General features: G+C 37.9%; 1 protein-coding gene across 13 annotated transcripts in view; it reads right to left on the bottom strand.

The window, feature by feature from the left end:
• CNTLN (centlein) overlaps positions 1-21,550 on the bottom strand; it is a 262,113-nt gene that overhangs the window by 146,127 nt on the left and 94,436 nt on the right. For all 13 annotated transcript variants that reach the window (XR_004971322.1, XM_036331217.1, XM_036331215.1 and 10 more), the window contains 2 exons: positions 17,949-18,111; positions 11,389-11,583 (listed from right to left, as the gene is read on the bottom strand). Coding sequence is in view for 12 of the 13 variants with exons in the window: in XM_036331217.1 (XP_036187110.1) it covers positions 11,389-11,583; positions 17,949-18,111 (358 nt within the window). In the remaining variant the exon portion in view is untranslated. The remainder of the gene's footprint in view (positions 1-11,388; positions 11,584-17,948; positions 18,112-21,550) is intronic.

Here is a 21,550-nt window from a genome sequence, read left to right as displayed (position 1 = left end):
TAACACATGCTAGAATATCAATAAATGTTATTAAAATAAGTTTAGAGATATCAACTAACAGAATTCCAATAGTATGATTATGGCATTTTGCTATAAAATTTTAGGGAAAATATCCTTAATACATAGAACAACTTTCAATTAAAAATTTCTATATTTAACTAACCCTTCCCTGAAAGAAGTACTTGCATACTTTAAAAGCTGCTAAGAGACCAGCTTCCAATCAACCTGTATCTAGGTGCTGACTGAGATCTTGGCACACCCTCAACTATTGGTTGCCACAACCAACCAACAAGACTGCTTGGACAAACACAAAAGTTTGAGAGACAAACAAGAGCTAGTGCAGGGTTAAACGCTGTTTCATCTCTTACATGATACCACTTCAAGTCTGGCAGAGGGGCTGTTTTGTCTAATGCAGAGAAACTAATATAGAAAGTCAAGGAAAATGAAGAAACAAAAGAATATGTTGTCAACAAAAGGACAAGATTAAACCCCAGAAATAAACCCTAATAAAACTGAGATAAGTGATTTACCTGAAAAAGAGTTCAAAATAATAAACATAAAAAATATCCAGATATGGAGAAAAATGCATCAACAAAGTGAGAATTTCAACAAAGAAATAGAAAATATATTTTTAAGTACCAGACAGAAATCACAGAATGGAGAAATACAATTATCGAACTGAAAAATACACTACAGGGGTTCACCAGCAGACTACATGAAACAAAAGAAAGAAATAAGCAGGGCAGTAGATTTTGTCCAATCAGAAAAAAAAGAAGTAAAAAAAGAGTAAAGGTGGCTTATGGAACTTATGGGATATCATCAAGTAGATAGAACAAGATTCACATTTTAGGGATCCCAGAAAGAGAAAAGAGGAGAAAGCTTATTTCTAAAAATAATAGCTGAAAACTTTACTAACCTGGGGAAGGAAACAAACATCCAGATTCAGGAAGCCCAGTGAGTTTCAAATTAGATAACTACAAAGACTCAAATCAAGAAACCTTACAATTAAATTTGTCAAAAGTTAAAAGCAAGAAGAGAATCTTAAAAGCAACAGGAGAAAAACAATTTGTTACATACAAGGGAAAAACCATTAGACCATGAGCAGATTTTTCAGCAGAAACTTTACAGGTCAGGCTGTAGTGGCATGATTTTTGAAAGTGCTGAAAGAAAAAACTGCATACACTTTTCAGCAAAGTTGTCACATGTTTATATAGTCAATTAATTTATAGCAAAGAGTTAAACCCACCCAGTGTGGCTCAGCTGAACATCATCCCGTGAACCAAGAGATCGCCAGTTTGATACCAGGTTGGATTTGTTTTCGTTTTCTTCTTTAAGGGGCCAAAAATATACAATAAAGAAAGAACAATCTCTTCAATAAATGGTGCTGGGAATACTGGTCAATCACAAGCAAAAGAATGAAACTAAACCTCTATCTTATAAAAACCATCTTTAAAAAAAATTAGACGAGATGAAAAAGCAACAACCTACAAATAGTGATAAAATATTTATAAATTATATATGTGATAAGGTGTTAATATGCAAAATATATAAAGAACTCACACAACTCAATCACCAAAAAACCACACAAAACCACATTAAAGAAAAGAGTAGAGAATCTGAATATACATTTTTTTCCAAAGACATACAGATGGCTAACTGGTACATGAAAAGATGCTCAACATCACTAATCATCAGTGAAATGAAAATCAAAACCACATGAGACATCACCTCACTTGTTAGAATGCCTATTATCAAAAAGAAATAACTAAGGTTGGTGAAGATGTGGTGAAAAATGAAAACCCCTATGCACTATTGGTGGGAATTTAAATTGGTATAGCTACTATGAACAATAGTATGGAGGTTCCACAAAAAAAGTAAAAACAGACCTACCATATGATCCAGCAATTTAACTTCTGGGAATATACCTGAAGGAAATGAAATCACTATCACAAAAAGAGATCTACACCCTCATGTTCACTGCAGCATTACTTACAGTAGCTAATACACAAAAACAACCTAATTGCCAATCAACAGATGAACAGGTGAATATGTGGTATAAAGATACAGTGGAATATTACTCAACCACATAAAAGAAGGAAATCCTGCAATTTGCCACAACATGGATGGACCCTGAGGGCATTATGCTAAGTGAAAATAAGACAGAGAGAAAAGACAAACCCTATATGAGCTCACTTATATGTAGAACCTAAGAAAACAAACTCACAGAAACAGAGAACAGATTGTTGGTTACCAAAAAAGGGTAGTGGGATAAATATCACATGATCTCACTCATTTGTGGAATATAATGAACAACATAAACTGATGAACAAAAATAGAACCAGAGTCACAGAAGCATTGAATAAACTGTCCAACCTCAGAGGGAAGGCATGGGGGGTGAGGGGATAAGAGATCAATTAAAGGTCTTGTATGCATGCATATGAGCATAAGCAATGGACACAGATGGAGGTGGGAGTGAGGGCATGTGCTGGGGTTGGGGGCGGCCGAGAGAAGCCAATGGGGGGAAAAGGAGACATATAATACATTAAACAATAAAGAACTTAAATTAAAAAAAAAAGAACCAGAAAGCCCACTGCATGGGAGAACATATTTGCCAATGTTATCACTGATAAGGGTTTAATCTCCAACATTTATAGGGAACTCATACAACTTAACAAAAGGAAGATAAACAATCCAATCAAAAAATGGGCAAAGGACCTAAATAGACACTTTTCAAAAGAGGACATTCAAAAAGCCAAGAGACATATGAAAACATGCTCAAAGTCACTAATCATCCAAGAGATGCAAATCAAAACAACAATGAGGTACCATCTCACACCTGTCAGAATGGCTATCATCAACAAATCAACAAACGACAAGTGCTGGAGAGGATGTGGAGAAAAGGGAACACTGGTGCACTGCTGGTGGGAATGCAGACTGGTGCAGCCACTATGGAAGACAGTATGGAGTTTCCTCAAAAAGTTAAAAATGGAACTCCCATTTGACCCAGTGATCCCACTTCTAGGAATATATCCCAAGAAGCTAGAAACACCAATCAAAAAGGATATATGCACCCCTATGTTCATAGCAGCACAATTCACCATAGCTAAGATTTGGAAACATCCTAAGTGTCCATCAGCAGATTAGTGGATTAAAAACCTGTGGCAATCTACATAATGGAATACTACCCTGCGGTAAAAAAGAAGGAATTCTTACCATTTGCAACAGCATGGATGGAACTGGAGAGCATTATGCTAGGCCAAATAAGCCAGTCAATGAAAGAAAAATACCACATGATCTCACTCATGTATGGATAATAAAGACCATTATAAACTGATGACCAAAAATAGATACAGAGGCAGATCAGCATCGAACAGACTGTCAAACTACAGTGGGAAGGCCAGGGAGGGTTGGGGGCGGGTAAGAGATCAACCGAAGTACTTGTATGCATGCATATAAGCATAACCAATGGACCCAAGACACTGTGGACTAGGGGGGGCCGGGGTAATGTCAAAGGGGGGCGGGAGGGAGGAGACATATGTAATACTCTTTATAATATTTTAAGCAATAAAACAAAATTAAAAAAAAAAAAGATAAGCGCCCACTCAACCTCTCCCCTTGCTCTCTCCTTGGGTGTACATAGGTGTCACAGTACAAAAAAAAAAAGGTATATTTCAATTATCCTGTTAGGATTTTTCTCATGACCATATTATAAATACTCACTACGATTGATTTCTGTAAAATTGGCCTTCCAAACTCAAAGCCGGAATTTTTAAATGTTCTGGGTTATTTTTTAACTTAGAATGACTACATTTACACCTACACATTTAGGAAGTATATAAATGTTGTGTGTGTGCTGCAGTTGTGATGAGCATATTAAATATAAATAAATAAATAAATAAATAAATAAATAAATAAATAAATATTTAACAAGAAAAAATAAATAAATGGGTGGTGGAGATGGGGAATATGAGGGAAAGTGGTTATATGGCACAAACTTCCAGTTATAAGATATAGTTCTGAAATGTTAAATACACAGCATGGTGACTATATTTAAAATATTATATTGCATGTTTTAAAGTTGCCAAGAGAGATCTTAAAAGTTCTCGTCAAAAGAAAAATACTGAAGATGGTGGCATAGGTAAAAACTGGAAATTGCTGCCTCACACAACCACTTCAAAAATACAACTAAAAGACAAAACGGACATCATCCAGAACCACAGGAAGGCTGGCTGAGTGGAAATTCTACAACTAGAAGGAAAGAGAAAAGCACTGAGATTCCAAGGAGGTGCGGAAGTAAAGTGCAGAGGTACAGAGGCGCACGCCAAAAGGACTGGCAACTGAGGACGCAGCGCATGTGGAAAGGGCTGGCAGCTGAGGACATGGTTGTCTTTTTTATTGGGAGGGAGTCTCAAGCTCCCGACTGCTCTGAACTCCAGTTCCAGGTGAGTCTCTGGGGACCCAGACTCATACGGGAGAAACTGGACTGTCTGGCATCGGTTGGAACTCGAGGGAAGCTTTCTCTCAGAGGTGCTTGCAGTGATTACCGGGACACTGAGAACCGGGGCCTCTTAGGGTAGGACTGGGGAGCAGCCATAGTTGCTTGCTCCACCCTGTTGAACCCCTGAAAACCCGCCCCACCCAAGCTGTGCACAGAGGCTTTTGCATTTGAAAGGCCTGGCCCTCTGCAATCTAAAATTACCTAACAAACTGCAGCTGGGTCAGAGAAAGCCAGAACATCCAAAACAAGGCCCAAGGCCCCACAGCAGCTTGCATTGCTTCACAGCTGGACTCCTGCTGGGTAGCCTCAGGCAGAGGCTAAATTAGCACCTCCTTAGAGATCCAAGAGCCATTGTACCCAGTGGTCAGAATGGGACCATCCAGATTACAACTCCTCAGATCCATAAGGGACACACTCAGGGGGCAGACTCAGTGAGCACCAAAGCCCCACTGAAGCAAGTCTTGCCCCAGAAGGGTGTCTCCATCACAGAAGTTCTCCCACTGCACACATACAGCTGATTCTCACAGCCAATTGGCCTGGAGGTCAATTCCTCCCAGTGATACCTACAACAATCAAGGCTTAACTACAACAAGACTGTGCACAAAGCCCACAAAGGGGGTGCACCAAGAGTGTCCACCTCAGGTAACTGGGGAGGCTGACCCACTGGGCCCTATAGGACAGCTAGCACAGAAAGCCACTCTATCAACACAGGGAAGCATAAAAAATGCGGAGACAAAAAAAGCAGGTCACAAATGACAGAAATGGAGGAAAGCAAACTACTGGATATAGAGTTCAAAACCACACTTTGAAGGTTTTTCAAGAATTTTCTAGAAATTGCCGATAAATTTAGTAAGACCCTCAATAAGTCTAGTGAGACCACTGATAAACTTAGTGAGACCCTCAAGAAATCTAGTGAGACCCTCAAGGTTATTAAAAAGGACCAACTAGAAATTAAGCATACACTGACTGAAATAAAGAATATTATACAGAGTTCCAACAGCAGACTAGAGGATAGCAAGAATCAAGTCACAGATTTGAAATACAAAGAAGCAAAAAAACACCCAACCGGAAAAACAAAAAGAAAAAAGAATCCAAAAATATCAAGATAGTGTAAGGAGCCTCTGGGACTTCAAGCATACCAACATAAGAATTATAGGGGTGCCAGAAGAAGAGAGAGAGCAAGATATTGAAAACCTATTTGAAGAAATAATGACAGAAATCTTCCCCTACCTGGTGAAAGAAATAGACTTACAAGTCCAGGAAGCGCAGAGAACCCCAAACAAAAGGAATCCAAAGAGGACCACACCAAGACACATCATAATTAAAATGCCAAGAGCAAAAGACAGAGAATCTTAAAAGCAGCAAGAGAAAAACAGTCAGTTACCTACAAGGGAGTACCCATACGAATGTCAGCTGTTTTCTCAACAGAAACTTTACAGGCCAGGAGTGGCAAGAAATATTCCAAGTGATGAATAGCAAGAACCTACAACCAAGATGACTTTACCCAGCAAAGCTGTCATTCAGAATTGAAGGTCAGAGAAAGAGCTTCACAGACAAGAAAAAGCTAAAGGAGTTCATCACCACCAAACCAGTATTGTATGAAATGCTGAAAGGTATCCTTTAAGAAAAGGAAGAACAAGAAAAAGGTAAAGATAAAAATTATGAACAACAAATACACATCTATCAACAAGTGAATCTAAAAATCAAGTGAATAAATAATCTGATGAACAAAATAAACTGGTGAATATAATAGAATCAGGGGAATAGAAAGGGAGTGGACTGACTATTCTCGGGGGGTGGAGGGGAAGAGGTGTGGGGGATGCGGGAAGAGACTGGACAAAAATCTCACACCTATGGATGAGGACAATGGGGGGGACGGGGTAAGGGCAGAGGGTCGGGTGGGAACCGGGTGGAGGGGGGGGGAGGAACAACTGTAACAATCTGAACAATAAAGATTTAATTAAAAAAATAAAATAAAAATGAAACTTGACTTTGCTTTTTCAGATCCCTTGTATTTTCCTATAAATTTTAGAATTGGCTTGTAAAAACAAAACAGCCTCCTGGAATTTAATTGGGATTATATGATATATCAATTTGGGGAGACTTGACATCTTAAGAATACTGCATCATCTGATTCATGAATTTGGCATAGCTGTCCATTTTTGTATGTTTTTGAATTTTACTCTGCTGTTTTGTTTTTATTAGTATATAGCTCTGGTGTATATTTTGTCAAATTTATCCTTAATCATGACATAGGTTTTGATGTTATTAAACATAGAACTCTTTAATTTCTTGTTATTTGTTACTAGTATTTTAAAATTGATGTTGTATCTTGCAACACTACTAAATTTACATACTATTTCTAGGAGCTTTATCATAGATTCAGTCTGTGTTTTTTTTTAAGTTGGGTTTCTATACACATGATAATGTTGTCTGTGAATAAAAAAAGTCTTACTTCTTTATTTTTAATTGTTATGCTTTTGTTTCTTCCTTTTTGTTGTCAATTTTTCCCATTGACTTTTTTTTAGAGAGATTGGAAGGGAGAAAGGGGGAAGGAGACAGAGACAGATGAAAGAGAGAGAAGGGGGGAAAGAGAGAGAAAGAGAGAGAGAGAGAGAGAGAGAGAGAGAGATTGGGATTTTTGTGTTTACTTATTTTAATCAGTTTTTCTATCAGTTGCCAAGGAGAGGTGTTAAAATATCAGTTATGTGCCCTTGACCGGGAATCGAATCCTCAACCCTACGTTCTACAAGCCAACACTCTAACCATTGAACCACACCCACCAGGGCTATTTCTTGCCTTATTGTACTAGTTAGACTCACCAATACAATATTGAATAGAACTGACCTGTTCTTTATCTTAGAAGGAAAGCACTAAGTGTTTATTATCAAACAAAAAATATGTCTTACACAGACTCTTCTATTGAAGTAAAAGAGAATACTTTGCAATTCATATTAGGACACCAGCATCACCTTGACAGCAAAATCTAACAAGCAAGATTCCAGAAAGAAAAGGCATAACCCAACCAGCTGCTATGATGCCCACTGACCACCAGGGGGCAGACACTCAATGCAGGAGCTGCCCCCTGGTGGTCAGTGCGCTCCCACAGAGGGAGCACCGCTCAGACCGAAGCTGAGCTCATGGCTAGCAAGAGCAGCTGTGGCAGCAGGAGCCTCTCCTGACTCCGCAGCAACACTACCCAAAGGGGAGCAGCGGCAGCAGGCACAGTGGGCCGGGATGAGAGTGAGTGGCAGGGCACCTGGCCCCAGTTCAGGCTCCTCCCTGGCCACCTGCTGCTTGGTGCACTGCTACATCCCGAGGGGTCCTGGATTGCGAGTGACTATGTCAGAGCTTATAAACTGCTACATCCCACACACAGTTCAACAAGGAAGTTGGCTTCTGCAGTATTTGAAAAAGAGATTCATGGATGCTTAATCTTAATTCATCAGAAAAATCTACAAACTGTCCACATCCTATTTATTCTACATGGGGATGAACATGCATTCCTATATATTAGGAACAGTCTCTGAGATTTAAAAATTAAAAAACTGGCAAGACTACTCTAACACTGAAAAAACAGGATGATGCAGCGATGACATGCATGGACTCTTGCTTGCACATTTTGTGGTAAGCCCTGATTCTGACACTTATAACTGTGTGACAAAGCCAATTACTTAATTTCTCTCTGCTTCAGTTTTTCCCCCCATAAAATGGTGAAAATGGTACTACTGCCTCAGAAGGATCATGTTATGTACTACTTTTTATAATCAGGGCAAAAAAATGTAGCTGCCCACACAACAGCAAGATGCCTTTCATCTGTATGAAAAGTATGGTCACTGGTGCATGCAGTGTCCTGGATTGCGAGAGGGATGTCTGACTGCCGGTTTAGGCCCGATCCCCATGGGCCTAAACCGGCAGTCGGACATCCCCTGAGTGGTCCCAGACTGCAAGAGAGCACAGGCCGGGCTGAGGGACTGCCCCCCCCCCCGCCCCTGTGCACGAATTTTGTGTACCAGGCCTCTAGTATAAAAATAATAAAACATCACAATGAAGTTAGGTTTATTTCAGGAACACACAATTAAATAATTGAAAATCAACCAATGTAATTCACCATGTTAACAGAATAAATGAGAAAAGGGGATAGGGCCTAAGCGGGCAATCAGACATCCCTGTGGCAGCCCACAAGCCCTCAGGGGATGTCAACCTGCCAGCTTACTAGTAGGCCCGCTCCCCAGGGGAGTGGGCCTAAACCAGTGGTCAGCAAACTGCGGCTCGCGAGCCACATGCAACTCTTTGGCCCCTTGAGTGTGGCCACGAAGTTTCAATCGCACTGTACGTGCATGCCCACACATGGCATTTTGTGGAAGAGCCACACTCAAGGGGCCTCAGTTTGCCGACCACTGGCCTAAGCCATCAGTCGGACATCCTTAGAGCTACCAAGGAGAAGGGAGAGGATCCCGCCACCGCCGCTGCGTTGGCCGCCGTCAGCCTGGCTTGTGGCTGAGCGGAGCTCCCCCTGTGGGAGCACATTGACCACCAGGGGGAAGCTCCTATGTTGAGCGTCTGTCCTCTGATGGTCAGTGCACAGCACAGCGACCGGTTGTTCCCAGTAATTCTGCCCTTGGGGTCAATTTGCATATTACCCTTTTATTATATGGGAATAGCCAAAAAATGGAAATAACCCAAATACTCATCTACAAATGAATGTATAAATAGTTAAGATATAATCACATATAATAAAACTAGAGTCCCGGTGCATGAATTCGGTCACAGGTGGGGTCCCTCAGCCTGGCTGGTGATCGGGGCCAATCATGGCTGTCTTGCCAAGTCCCTATGGGGGTGATTGGGGCCGGCAGGCCGGGGGTGGGGAGGGCTACGGGAGGTTGGCCCGCCATGAGAGGTTGGCTGTGGGAGCGCACTGACCACCGGGGGACAGCTCCTGCATTGAGGGTCTGCCCCCTGGTGTTCAGTGCGCATCATAGCAATTGGTCGTTCAGTCATTCGGTCGTAATGTATATATATATTTAAATCATTAAAAATAAGTGATCAGTTATACCAAACAATGTGGATGAATCTTAATAACATAATGAGCCAAAATTGCCCAACACTAAGTCACAATACAGTATGATACATTTTTAGAAATGACAAAATAAACAATATACAATTTCCACATAAATTTATATGTGCTAAAACTTTTTTAAAATAATCAAAATGGCCCTAGCTGGTTTGTCTCAGTGGATAAAGCACCAGCCTTTGGACTAAACGGTCCCGGGTTCGATTCCAGTCAAGGGCACATGCCTAGGTTGCAGGCTCGATTCCCAGTGGGGGGCGTGCAGGAGACAGCCAATCAATGATTCTCTCTCATCATTGATGTTTCTATCTCTCTCTTCCTCTCTGAAATCAATAAAAATATATTTTTTAAAAAAACATCAAAATGATTAACAGTTTAGTAGTCATGTCTGGTGAGAGATTCAGAGTACCAGATAAGCAAGGAGCATATAAGTAAATATCAGTCATTAGTAATGTTACAGTCCTTGGATTAGTTGGTGAGACCAAGGATGTTTAATATGATAAATAAACAAATTAATTAAATAAATAGGCCTATGTATATAACATAATACTGTGCAATGATACAAATTTTATGATTAATGAAGTTCTGTGAATCTGATATCCAAAATATACAACGTAAAAAAATACAATTTTCGCCGAAACCGGTTTGGCTCAGTGGATAGAGCGTTGGCCTGCGGACTGAAAGGTCCCAGGTTCGATTCCGGTCAAGGGCATGTACCTGGGTTGCGGGCATATCCCCAGTAGGAGATGTGCAGGAGGCAGCTGATCGATGTTTCTCTCTCATCGATGTTTCTAACTCTCTATCTCTCTCCCTTCCTCTCTGTAAAAAATCAATAAAATATAAAAAAAAAATACAATTTTAAAATGTATTAGTTAGTTAAGACAAAATATACTAGGTTTGAAAGTTACTGTTCTTCAATCATTAATAAACATTTAAGCACCCAATTACCTGTTTGTGTTAATTCCATTTTGGTTCTAAATTCATAAATAGTACAATTTAAAGGAATGGTGGGTGCTTAAAAACACAAATAAATGTATAGGTATACGATATTTTTACAATATATATTTATAGATGAAACTTACCTTAAAGATTACCTAAAAAGAAGTACAAATGAATATTTGCTATATGTCAAACTCTACACTTGTCATGAATTATAATACTGATCCTCAAAAACTTTATGACATGGATACCATTATTATCAACATTTTATTTGTGAGGAAACTTTGGCTGAAAGGATTAAAAGACATTTGTTTGTTCAAGTACACAAAGCTCACAGGCAGAGCTGTAATTTGATCCCAGATTTATTTGAATTCTGAACCTGCATATTTATCTATACATTTGTACTGCCTCACTTAATAACACAGGATATAGGTAGAAAGCTCAACTTAGAACTGTCTAAAATCACGCATCAAGGCAGTGGCAGAACTGGGACTAAAAGGTATTAAGTACCATGTACCATTATTACAAGTACTTTATAACATTTCCCATCCAATACTCTTTCCGTTCTATTAACTCATTCAGTTAAAAAGTCTCAAAATGGCCATGACCTATTAATTTCTCTTCATTAGTGTAAATTAGCAAAATGTATAATCACAATAACTATTCAAGACTTAACCTCTAGATGCATTTCTATATGAATCCATATTATATATAATACTCATGTATACAAAGATTATAAAAAATAGCACAATGAAAACTATATGCCACAACTTATTCTCTAATACTTACAAAATTATTTAAAATTTTAGTTTTAGTCAATTGTAGGAGAGGATTTAATATGATATTGCAATGAGCAACATTTTTAGAAAACATCTCTCACCTGTTCTGAGTGATCTGAATCGCTTTCTTGAGGTAAAGAATAAGGTGCTCCTGTTGATTCCTGAAGCTTTTCTTTTAACTTAGCATTTTCTTGCTCTTTTTGAAATAGCTGATCCTGAAGGCTAACAACACTTTGCCGGAGCATAGCTTCACTTGATTTTGTGGTTTCAAAACAAATATGTAACTCATTGTAAAGCTGTTTTGAAAAATACATCCAAATCTATTAATAACCAATTAAAAATATATATATTCATGATAGTCCTGCACTCAATATAAAACCACAACTGATATTTAAAAATGCAATATGATTATTGGCCAGCATAATATAGGAAAATGTACTAAATTTCTAAGGAGGATGGAAACACTTTAAGCTAGCTATATTAATCTTGGATGGTTCCATTAAAAAAGGACTTGAACTGAGCCATTGGTGGTATTATAGAAATGGAATGAAAATAAAAGGTCATTCTAACGGTGGCAGAAATGTGAGAAAATAATGTACAGTGACAGGAAAGGACAGAAAAGGAGCATAACACATATCAACCTAATTGGACTTAATATGCACATTTGAAATAAAAAACAACAAGAGTCTTTCATTGAAAGTTCGTTAAGGTGGACCTTAACTGATATATTCCCATTTAGGATAAATTAGCATCTACTGCTCAAATAGGCGAGGAGGGAGAGAAGAAATAGTAAGAGACAACGTCAGGCAAGAAGACTATAGACAGAAGGTAAAGACACCCCGTAGACAACAGGGAATTATTAAAGACTTTGAACAAAGTGTAATAAAATAGAAGCAATGTTCTGAACGGCATGATATATAACTTTAATTTTTTAACTCAAGGCAATGTGCATTAAATTTAAAATTAGAATTTATTAAAACTGTGAGATAGCACATGGTACATAAGTGGCATCAAGCAGTCATATATGATTAACAATGGTAGTTTTCCAATACTCATGAACTTATTTCTGATGAAAATCCCAACTTTTGATTGTGATTTAATGAGACCTAATTCACTTTGTGGTAACTGATTTAAATAAAGAATCTATATGTATATTTGTTGATGAAACTGAGAAAGTGATCCAAGAGCTAAGATTTGTGTTGTTGTTATATAGATATATATATATGGCTGATAGTGAGATCTCTCTCTATATCTATGGCTAACAGTAAGATCTTGTAACCAAAGTAAAATCCCCAACGGGGTCTCAAAATTATGTAGCTAATACAGCAGGGTCTTAGATGGGGAGAATCTTCCATTAGTTGGCCTTGCTTTATGGAAAGAAACCTAACTACACAAAAGATGGCACAGTACTTTTATGTATGTATGCTATACTTTAATTTCTAAAAGTTTACAATCAAAAAAGGCTTGTGAAATCTCTTAATGCTTTTTCTCAGACATATACTTTGCCATAAAAACAAAATTCTCCAAACCATTCCTCTGACATGTAATTAGCTCAATATACTTTTTAATTTTCTATAAGGCATTGTACCTCTATATTATTATAGATACTTTAAATAATCCATTTCACTTTACAGCCAAAGTCTAAGCAATTTTTATAAAGGAAGGGTTGCCAATATGATCTATAAAGAATTTCAGGACATAAATTTGTACTTTCCTTTCCAATTACCTTTATACCAGGAAGTATGTCCAATGTCCTTTCCACAGCTGATACCGTCACATATTCTAGGAGGGAAGAGCGAGTAGAAACCTGACAGCTTTGAGGAACAATGAAGGGATCAGAGTAGGCCCTACAGTGACCTACCTGTACTATGTTGCTGCTTTCATGACTGAGTTCAGGGCAGGAAAAGAAATGCACAAAATCTGGAGACAAGAGCTAAGCTGACTTGAAAGATTTGAAACTAGGATGAGTGAAGGTCTGCCCAAGAGCATACAGAGTCAAACATTCCATTGAAAAGTTATTTAACCACTTTCTCCTATTTGTATGCTTTATTAGTACTAACCAGTCTTACCCAATCAGTACAAATTAACATCTTTGGAGGAAAATTGTAGAAAATATTATTAAAGAATTTATAGATTTCAAATTATACATCAGTAAAAATATATTTGAAAAAAGAATTTACTCCCTGGCTGGTGTTGCTAAGTGGTTTGAGTGACGGCCCGCACACCGATTCCTGGTCAAGGGCATTACCTGAGTTGCAGGTTCGATCCCTGGCCTGGTCAGGGAGTGTGCAGGAAGCAAGCAACCAATCGATGTGTCTCTCTCCCTCATCGATGTTTCTCTCTCTTCCCCTCCCTCCTTCCCTTCCATTCTCTCTAAAAATCAATGGAAAAAATATCCTTGGGTGAGGATTAACCAAAAAATAATAAATAAAATATATAAATAAATAAATACATAAATAAGAATTTACAGATTTTGGGTATTTGAGAATATCGTAAACGTTGATAAGTATTGACAAAGAAAAACTCATTTCCCTCCCATTGCCCAAGGTGCAGGCATGACAATAATGTACAATCAGGACTGGGAATCAATTTACTTCCATTAGTGCCAAGGATAAGGTACATTTTTCTCTTGAGTGTCATGTCTTGAGATCTTCCTTCACAGATATAAGGCTCTGTGCCTAATCATTTATGGAAGAAGGCTCTATCTTAATGTCTTTTTCCTCGTCTCCTGTCTCTTCTGTCTTGTTTCCATAACAATGAAGACTAACAGCAATCTTCTGTATTCTCTACTTTGCTCTCTCTGCCATGCAGTTTATGCAGTTGTATTCCTTCCTATTCAGAAGTTGCTCTGGCTTGATCTGATATCACTGAGTAGGCAACTCTAGACACTGAGGCAAGCTCTGTCTTTCTCTGAAACATCCTTCCAAGCAACAGATAAAAAAGAACTGAGAAAGCCTGGAATAGATGCTAGACCTAGACCAGCTCTGCTCCGGGAATTAGGACAAAATCTCTCTTTTTCCTTCTTCATATTCCAATGTACATTTCCTACTTTCATATTTTCTCTGCTAACTGCATGGGCTTCACTTATTTAATAGGAATAAGACCACTCAGTTGTGAATTTAGAGTAAAGAATGTAAAGACAGCCTTTAGCCATTTTTAATTCTAGGCCCAGTCTACCAGTAAATTTGGCTTTAAAAAAAAAGCTTCAATGAAGTTAAGATTATTTTTTCATTTCTAATATATTTTATGGTGATGAACCCCTAGGATAATAGAATATTTATTTTTCTAGATCTTGCAAGGGGCAACGGTTTAGGATATTCCAGTCCCCAATTAAGTACCATCTATTCTCATCTCATTAATAACAGTAGAGTGGGTAAAAAAAAAGTTCTCAAGTGAGTAAAATAGATAATATAGTAATTTCATTCATCTGCAATGGTTTAGGCATCTTGAGTTAATAACTCTTTCCATATTAACAATCACAACTGCTTACAGCAGTTTTCAGAGGAACTTTTCTCTACAATTTCTTTCCTCTAATAGTCGATAAATATGGAATGTATCAGCATCTTTTGCAAAATTCTGGCCTATGCAAACATTTAATCATATATTCCCCTATATACTTTAGAAGTACCATCCTCATAATTCCTGAGTAACTTATTATGCTTATTATTCTTCAAGCAATAGTTTGTTGAAGAAATTTAAAAATGAAAAAAGATTAAGAGGATTTCCAAGAGACAGAAAGCAAGTTATCTCGAGAAACAGGGCCCCAAACTTCAAGTCCTTTAATTTTCAGGGGCTGAGACTACAGCATTCTTTTGCCCATATTTTTACTAGTGCTGCGAAAAAAAATGGTATTTTATTTTCCTTAAAAAAATAAAAATATATGCTCTATGACCCAATAACTAATTTGCTTAAAAAACAAAATTTCCATATTTAGTGAGTAAGTATACTATTTGCTACTCTGATTGAGACAGTAAGTTCTACAGGTGAAAATTTTATCTCTTTATAGTAGAAAAATGAGAAGGCAAAGTTCTGATTTAACATGCAGTTTAAACTAAAACTATGCATAACTTAACTCCTTATTCTCCTGAATTGATATTAGCTCGTGTCATATAATTATGATTAAATAGAACAAAAGGTGATAAAATACATATTTAGAATGCAAAACATGTTAGGTGATCTAGAAATCATAATGATACAATTCCCACCTTTATTTAAAGGTACACATGTATACACCAACAAAGGTAGAAAAATTATTAGAACTTATATAAATGGCTAGATAGTCAGAGGAAGAAAACACACTAGCTTACTTTTATTTCTCCTGGGTGTTTTTCTTCCAGAGCAGCCATGAACGTTACTTGTTGGGTAGTTTTATTTATAGGACTAATGGTCTGTTATACAGATCTGTGGAAATATATGACACACCTCTATCATGTGTTCAAAATTCTTTTCAGTTTTCTCTCTTCACCTTTGTCTCTTACCCCTCATCCTGCTACTGTGGGCAACAGATTTTTTTGTTTGTTTGTTTTGTTTTTAAGTATATTTTATTTATTTCAGACAGGAAAGGAGAGGAAGAGAGAGATAGAAACATCAATGATGAGAGGGAATCATTGATCGGCTGCCTCCCGCACATTGGACTGAGTCCACAACCCAGGCATGTACCTTGATTGGAATCGAACCTGGGACCCCTCGGTCCTCAGGCCGACGCTCTATCCACAGAGCCAAACCGGCTAGGGCGGGGCAACAGTTTTTCTTATCTCTTCACATACTGAAATGGATAATATGATACAAATCATCTTAATAATGGAAAAAAGAGGAGAAGTGGGAGGGAAACAAAACAAAGTAAAGAAAAGAGAGAGGAAACAGACATAAACTAATTAGAAACAATAACTTAAGAATACCTAATTCTTAAAGTAGCAAGCTTAGTAAGAATTAGAGGTGAACTATTAATATAATATTTTATTTATTTTTTATTCACCTGAGTCTTACAGCTAGGCCACAATTATTATTTGGGAAAAAAATAAATTAATTTATGTGAAAATATATTGGAAAATCTTAATTTTTAAGTAAACAATTTTATCTCATTGTTGAATGGACTATTAAATTACTCCATTTTATTGGAGGAAATTTTAGAAAAATACATGTGGAAGAGGAATAGAGACAAGTATTAAGTAAATTGCTCTAGGATTAGAATGAATAATTTAATATAAATGAAGACTGGAAGTCTAAAGAGTAGCACACTCTTTACTTGTGATAAATAAAACAGTATGATCATTCCCAAATTAAAAAATCCTGAACTCCAAAATAAATATATTTTCAAAGAAAAAAGAAAAACAAGACCTCCTGCAGAAAATGAAAAATCTAAAGGAGATCAAAAAGTTAAAAATTGCAATATTAGAGCAAAATTTTAAAAAAGCAAATTTGGACAATCAGTGGCTGAAAAATAATGATGGGGCTCTTTTCACAGAGAATAACATGCTACATTGGAATATAAATTACCATGGCATGGAAGCAAAAATTAAGAAATAAATATTTGAGTTAAATATGCAAATGAAAGAGAAAAATTTAAGTTATTAACAAGGTCCAATTTTACATGTCATTTTAGCAATGGAGACTGGTTTAGAAACAAAAGCACAATGGGCAATCTCACATAAAACAAAAAGGTGGAGCTGGTTTATTTGAAGTGGAGAGGATAGGACTACTCTTTCACTTGGTATCCACATTCTGATGGAATCCCAAAGGGAACAAATAATATAGATGGAAAAGCATGGTTCCAAAGCATCATTTAAAAGTATGTGTTTAAAGTTTACTTAATGGTTTATTTTATATTAATTGCAGATATTGAATTTTCATGATGCATTTTTCAGAAAAGGAAGTTTAAACAAAACAAAACAAAAACACAGACTGCTCAATTTAACCTCTCTACGCCTTGGTTGCTTAACTATTATGAGGGAATAACATCAATCTCATAGGGTTGGCCTATATAGGAATTAACACAGTCATATAAATAACTCAGTACATGATACAAAATATACAGAATTCAATGAAGATGTGTATTTTAAGTACTAGCTATAATTATTGCTGCTGAGTCAGTCAGAAAATCTAAACAGCTGGGTAAGCATTCTTGAGGAAATCCTAAAACAACTGGGAAGTAGAATGACTATTCAAAAGAAACACATAAAATAAAGAGAGAAAAATCCTTGGGAAATATTGACCTGAAGACCTCACCACCATACACATTGTGTTTGTGCAGATTTGCCAATAAAATAACACACAAATTCAATAATGAAAGACTGCTTTAGGTCATAAACTGGAATCCCACAAATAATTTCTCATAATAGAAAAGTAATTCCATTCTCCAAATCCATTCTGGTTTGGGGGCTATAGTCCTAGTATGTTTCATAGTAGTTATCAAAATTCAAATGAAAAATAGCCTACAGAATAAATTTATATCTATATTTTAAATGTTTCTGCTTTAACAGCCAAAAAAACCCTCAAAATTTTAAATATTACCAAATTGAATCATATTTCATTTTTAATTTTGAAGAATCACATATAAAGGGGAATAATAAAGAAATGTTGAAATCTGAAAAAATTGAATTTGACATATTTTTATAGGTTCATACATGTAAATTTACATTTTTATGACAGAATAAAAGCATACTTTTTGATATGATATACTTTCCGCTGTATGAACGTCTTCCTGATTTCTCAGTACTTTTTGCGTGTCCATATTCAGAACCTGAAGCTGTTGGATCAGCTCTGCTTGCTGTGCTGTATGTGCACTGTTCTGTTTGTAAAGATTCTGCAGTTCCTGCAGCTCCTTCCTGTGCAAAGCAAGCAATAAATAGAGAGAAGCATGAATAAAGATCATCTCAGTTAAATACTTATGTTCATCTAGATCAGCTTCCAATTTTTCCATTTATTATTTTTTACTGCAGGCAAAAATATTAATAAAAGAAATAATATATAAAGTATTTATTATTTATCACAAATATCTAGGAAGTATTGATAGAACTTCTATGACTTTCAAAGCCAAATACTTATCAATTTTCTTTTATAGCTTGATAGTAATAAAAACCCTGGATATATAGACATATTAACTTACACTTCAGTCCCAGAAATTGATAAGTATAGATGCCAATGACAGTTATCAGATAGTTTTGAATACAGGGTAAGTCAACCTTTCATTGTATACTAGAGGCCTGGTGCATGAAATTTGTGCACGGAAGGGGGGGGTGTCCCTCAGCCCAGCATGCACCCTCTCCACTCTGGAACCCCTTAAGGGATGTCTGACTGCCCGTTAACGCCCAATCCCAGTGGATCCTCTCACAATCCAGGACTGCTGGCTTCCAACTGCTTGCCTGCCTGCTTGATTGCTCCTAACCGCTTCTGCCTGCCAGCCTGATCACCCCCTAGCCACTCCCCTGCCAGCGTGATCAATGCCTACCTGCTCCCCTGCTGGCCCAATTGCCCCTAACTGCTCTCCCCTGCAGGCCTGATAGCCCCCAACTGCCCTCCCATGCCGGCCATCTTGTGTCCACATGGGGGCGACCATCTTGTGTGTTGGAGTGATGGTCAATTTGTATATTACCTCTTTATTATATAGGATTATACAGAACTTTAAATATATTAAAAAGAATCCCAAAAGACAAATGAAGTTTTCAAATCAAATTTCCTTACAGCACGATCAATTTGACCTCAAAGCCTGAGCTGAATTCCTGTGACCCTTCTAATCTAGCTTGAAGGAAATGACAAGGAAAAAATCAGAGGGAAGAAGAGTGATATAAGGTAAAACCAATCCTTCCAACCTAACAAGGTGAAATTGGTAAGGGGTCAAATGAAGTGGGATGGTAGTGATGATGACACTAAATGTCCAGGAAAACCATACCTCTGGGAAAGATTCCTATGTCAGTGAATCGTGTGATACAGATCATATAAAAATAAAATATATTTTGCATATTCAATTGGAAGGGAAATATTTATAAATATGTATTTCACAGAAATACCCTTTATGGTAGATATTTTGGAGACTATTGTTAAATGGAAACTTTTATTTACCTCTAACTTCAAACTGGTGATTCATTCATATAAGATACATCTTTTAAAAAAAGGAACAAAAAGATATGCACAGTTGTTAAAGGTGGATGAATATTAATATGGGAGGAATAAGCTCTGCTTTTTAGAGGTTTAGAATATTAATGTTCTCCAAATCCAACAACCCCTACACCCATATGAAATTTGGGTGGACACAAACATTCAGAAACATGTACCTTACACCATCTGTCTTAGTTCTTTCAGGCTGCTATAACAAAATATCATATCTGGGTGATTTGCAAACATAAATTTGTTTTTTTCTTTTCCTATTTTATGTTTTCCCATCACCATTTATCCCCTCTATGCTCTCTTCCATCTCCACTCACGCACCTCCTGCAATCACCACACTGTTGTCCATGTCCATGAGTTCTCCTTTTTTCTTTTTTGCTCAATACTGCCATACCCCTCCATCTACCCCCGCCCCTGCTAGAGCTGTCTGCCTGCTCTCTACCTATGAGTCTGTCTCTATTCTGCTTGATAATTCAGTTTGTTCAATAATTCCATATATTAGTGAATTCATATGGTACTTGTTATTTTCTGGCTTATTTTCCTTAGCATAATGCCCTTCAGTTCCATCCATGGTGTCACAAAAAGTAAAATTTACTTCCTTTTCCAGCAGAGTAGTATTTCATTGTGTAAATGTGCCGGGAGCCGGTCCATCCTTGCTGTTTCAAGGGACCTGGCATATATGGCATACTGTTCTTAATATGTTTGCTCACCTTCTTGGCACTATGTGTTTTAACCAAGGTCACCTCTCTGAGAAAGGTTGTTTCCCCAGGTAGGGATTGTCCCCTGAAGTTAGGGAGGGAATAAAACCCCTTAACTAAGTGCCAGGAGGGTAATTAATCACTTTAACTACAAACAATCATGCTTAAGCTACATAATCTTTACTCCCTGGAATGGAGATAAGAAACGCCCTAACCTTTGGAATAGAGATTGATAGGATTGGAATCAACTGGTATAAATACAGATGTAACAAGACAACAGGACACAGAACCTAGACACAGAACCTACACAGAACCTAGAGACAGAAGAACTTCGCTGGAGAGAACATGGCAAAAGATCCTGGACAGAAACTGGAGACAGAACCTAGCGAGAGAACATGGCAAAAGATCGTGGACAGAAACTGGCCACAGAACCTAGAGACAGAACCTAGCGAGAGAACCTGGCTGAAGAACCTAGAGACAGAACCTGGCTACAGAACCTGGTTAGAACATGGCAAGAGAACCTGACTAGAAACTGGTGAGTGACCCTGGCTGGAGAACCTGGACAGAACCTGGCTGGAGAACCTAGCGAGGGAACATGGCTACAGAACCTGGCTGGAGAACCTGGAGAACCTGGCTGGAGAACCTAGCAGGAGAACATGGACACAGAACCTGGCTGGAGATCCTAACCAGAACTTCGCTGGAGATCCTGACCAGAACTTGGCTAGAGATCCTGGCTAGGCTGCTGATCAACTGAACGCTGTCTCCGTGTAATTCCTTCTTCGCCGACTCCGTCCACACCTTTGGGGAACCCTGGACCTGCTGGGGTTGGACCCCAGCATAAATGTACCTGTTGGCAAGGATGTAGAGAAAAGGGAACCCTTGTGCATTGTTGCTGGGAATGAAAATTGGTGCAGCCACTGTGGAAAGCAGTATGGAGTTACCTCAAAAATTAAAAATGGCACTGCCTTATGATCCAGCGATTCTACATTTGGAAATCTATCTGAAGAAATCTAAAACATAATCCAAAAGAATATAGTACCCTATGTTTATTGCAGCATTATTTATAACTAGAGGCCCAGTGCATGGATCCATGCACCAGTGGGGTCCCTCAGCCTGGCCTGCACCCTTGCACAATCAGGAACTCCTTGGGGGATGTTGGACTACTGGTTTTGGCCTGACCCCCACAGGCCAGGCTGAGGGACCCCACTGGTGCATGAATCCATGCACTGGGCCTCTAGTATGCAATATAAGATCTTTGGTTAATCTCTTCCTGCCCTCCCCCCTCCTCCCTTCCCTCTGAGATTCATCAGTCAGTTCCATGTTTCCATGACTGTGCATTGAGCATCTGCCCCCTGGTGGTCAGTGTGCATCATAGCTACTGGTTGAATGGTCGAACTGTTGCTTAGACATTTATGTATCTAGAACTAGAGGCCTGATGCATGAAATTCGTGAACGGGGGGGG

This window comes from Myotis myotis, unplaced genomic scaffold (genome assembly GCF_014108235.1).
Source record: "Myotis myotis isolate mMyoMyo1 unplaced genomic scaffold, mMyoMyo1.p scaffold_m19_p_12, whole genome shotgun sequence".
NCBI lineage: Eukaryota > Metazoa > Chordata > Mammalia > Chiroptera > Vespertilionidae > Myotis > Myotis myotis.
Note: the sequence above shows the minus strand (reverse complement) of the source record. Positions and strands in the feature narration are given on the sequence as shown.